The following is a 3005-nucleotide window of genomic DNA, read 5'->3' on the forward strand; positions in this document are numbered from 1 at the left end:
GCTGTCATTATTTTGACAAGCGCCTGATTTCACCACGATGCAAAACATTTAGAATGCAGCTTCGACACTGCCTATCAGATGTAATCCGGGATGAGAGGGATTGAATAAACCAGCTGAAAAAGACCGCCACACTCGTTAAAAATTCTCCCCATCCGGGAATCGGACTCGGGTTTTCTGCATGCCACAGCGAAGCGCATAACCGTTACACCATTGACCCCAGTTTTATTTTCTGACCCCTCAAGTTTCAACAAAATTATCAAATCAATCTTCACTTGTTTTAGTTTTCTGACCCCTTCAGTTTCAGAAAAAATAATTATCTAAATCAATCGTTCATCTTCTTCAGCGACCTCGGCTGCTCACCAAAACAACAGCGCAGGCCACCACATCTACCGTGTGATGAGCCTGGTGTGGGTGTTGTTCGGACTGGCTTATGTGGGGATCGTCATCACCAGTCTAGGACATCTCTTCATACGGGGCTCCTGTGGGGCAAACAATGTGGAGACTATGAGGCTAAAGGTACTTTAATAATTATTAATGGTTGTTGTCCGTTTCGTTGGTTGGTTGACTGAATGCACGTCTGGTTAACTCTTTGATGATGCACATTCTGTTTACTCGAAAACAGATGAAGACGTACTGATTATATTACTTTATACTTTGTACACGTTTTTAAGATTTTTTTCCTTATTCTGCAACCTAGGAAGACCTACAATAACTTGCAAACTGTACAAATATACAGTATCCGATTGCGCCACAACACTTTGTCAGCTATCGAACAACGTTTTAATATATTATATGTGTCCACTACGTTCGAAAAGAGTTAATAGCAATAATCCAATGTGGAGACGACGAGGCTAAATGTGTGTTGGTGATTAGTTTTTGTTCGTTTCGTTGATTGATTGACTGACTAAATGTACGTTTAAAGGTGCATTGAGGATTAGTTGTTGTACGGTTCGTTGATTGGTTGATTAAATAGGGCCTATACCCCGAGGCTAATTAATGTACGTTGATGATTGGTTGTTCTACGGTTCAGTTCATTGATTGGTTGATTAAATGTACGTCTGGTATATAATAATAATAATGCAGATTACTTACCTTGGGCAACCTCCATTACATTACAACTTAAGACGCTTTACTATACAATAAATAATATAAACACAAAACGCAAGTGAATAAACATACACATTTCCGATCTTTAGGTTACAATAACACATCCGCGGACATGCATACTATCATTACACAATCAATGTCGATATACACATCACATTAAAAACACACGAGTACTATGAATAAGGACTATAGCTGATTGCTAGAGGCCCATGTTGAATGTTTGATTGGTTGATCCATTTCACTTGTTCATGTGTTGACTGGTCGGTTGCTTGTAAATTTGGTTGTTTAGTTGATTGAGTTGCCTTTAATTTGTTGATAGGTTCGTCAATCGATTTGTTGGATTATTATTTTGTTTGTTGTTCTGTTGGTTGGGTGGCTCTTTGATAGATTTAATTTGTTAGTTCAATTGTTGGCTTGTCCGCAGATGTTTCGCATCTGGGTCGGTTTGTTGGTTTATTACTTTATTTAATTATTGGTTGGTCTGCTGGTGTCAGTTAATAATTCTGCCGGCTGTTTATGTCGCCTTTATTGTTATTTTTTAATGTTTACATCTTGTTATGTACAAGTTGTGGTTCATAAGACGCATGCTGCGTATCCCATGGACAGCTAGAAAAACGATTAAAGACGTCTTGGTTGAAGTAAATTGAAAAGAATACAGCTTACAACTAATATACGAAAGCGGCAGGCACATTTCATTGGACACACAATGCAGAAAGAAACATTGGAGAATATTTTAACAAAAGGCAAGTTTGATGGAAAGAGAGGCAGGGGCAGACAGAGGGAAAAGATACTGGACAAGTTGACAACATGGCTGGGAGCTGCAAGAACAGCAGACACCATTGCTGCAACGCAAGACAGATGGAAGTGGAGGTCCATGATCGCCCACGCCAGTCGGCAAGGCACCGGGTGATGATGATATTATACAACCGGTGTCTGGGATACAGTCGTCGCACGCAAAAAAAACAACTGATTTCGATTCCCATTTGGAGGGAATTGTTATTGTGTGTTTCGGTCTTTCTTATAGGATGTTGTATCTCTGTCAGCCTGGGCTGATCATGACAGGCATGGTAGAAGCCTGCTTTCTAATAATTTGTCTAAATTGTGTCGATTAGGGGGTGTAAACGTGATGTTATGTTATCCCTTAGTCCTAGTTAGATGACTGTTGGAGCACCAAGGATGATCGGGCATCCATCCTTCTCTGTTTTCAGCCTTTCAAAGGGCTTCACTCAACTTTATACCTATCCATTCTGTTATATTGTCTTCACATCTCTTTTTCTGTCTGTCTTTTTTCTCCCTCCTTGCACAGCGCCCTGTAGGATCACCTTTGCAAGCCCTGTTGATCTTGTTATGTGCCCATACATATCACTGTGTGTTTTTTCATAGTGGTGAGATCTTCATAGGGCCCAAAGGCATGTCTGATTTTGTCCCTCACTTCCTCGAGTGCAAACACCTACATTTAAAGAAATCTTTTTTTGTTCCGTGTTTAGGCAGAACTGAAGCGGCTGAAGCAAGAGATCAAGGCTCAGAGGCTGTACGCACGCCGCAGCGGCTTGAACATGACGTGGTCGTCCCAACAGATGATGGAGGGAGACCTAACGTGGGACTCGGAGATTATTCCAGACAACCCGACACCGCAGTGATACAATGCGTTGTTATGAAGGATAATATTATTGATAATTATGTTGGTAGAAAAGCTCACAGGACCAGGAACAACACATGTGAGGCGTGCAGATAAAATGAGTTACTTCTAGCAATCCCGAAATGGAGATATGGGCAGAAAATTGACTCAGGGCTCGAATTGATATGTTTTCAACTGATTAGTATGTGTCTGTTTGTTTGTCTGTTTGTTTGTTTTTATGGTTGTTTTGTTATGGGTTGTTGTTTTGTTGGGGGGGGGT

At 40.7% G+C, this 3005-nt stretch overlaps 1 protein-coding gene across 1 annotated transcript in view; it reads left to right on the plus strand.

Moving 5' to 3' along the window:
• Nucleotides 1–2969, plus strand: part of LOC118477392 (potassium channel subfamily K member 4-like) — a gene marked incomplete at its 5' end in the record, with an annotated part of 6537 nt that extends 3568 nt beyond the window's left edge. Inside the window, 2 exon segments of the mRNA XM_035968765.1 lie at nucleotides 344–516; nucleotides 2595–2969. Of these exon segments, the coding sequence (XP_035824658.1) occupies nucleotides 344–516; nucleotides 2595–2747 (326 nt within the window). The 3' untranslated portion in view covers nucleotides 2748–2969.
• Nucleotides 2970–3005: the final 36 nt, after the last annotated feature.

Source organism: Aplysia californica, unplaced genomic scaffold (assembly GCF_000002075.1).
Source record: "Aplysia californica isolate F4 #8 unplaced genomic scaffold, AplCal3.0 scaffold00080, whole genome shotgun sequence".
Taxonomy (NCBI): domain Eukaryota; kingdom Metazoa; phylum Mollusca; class Gastropoda; order Aplysiida; family Aplysiidae; genus Aplysia; species Aplysia californica.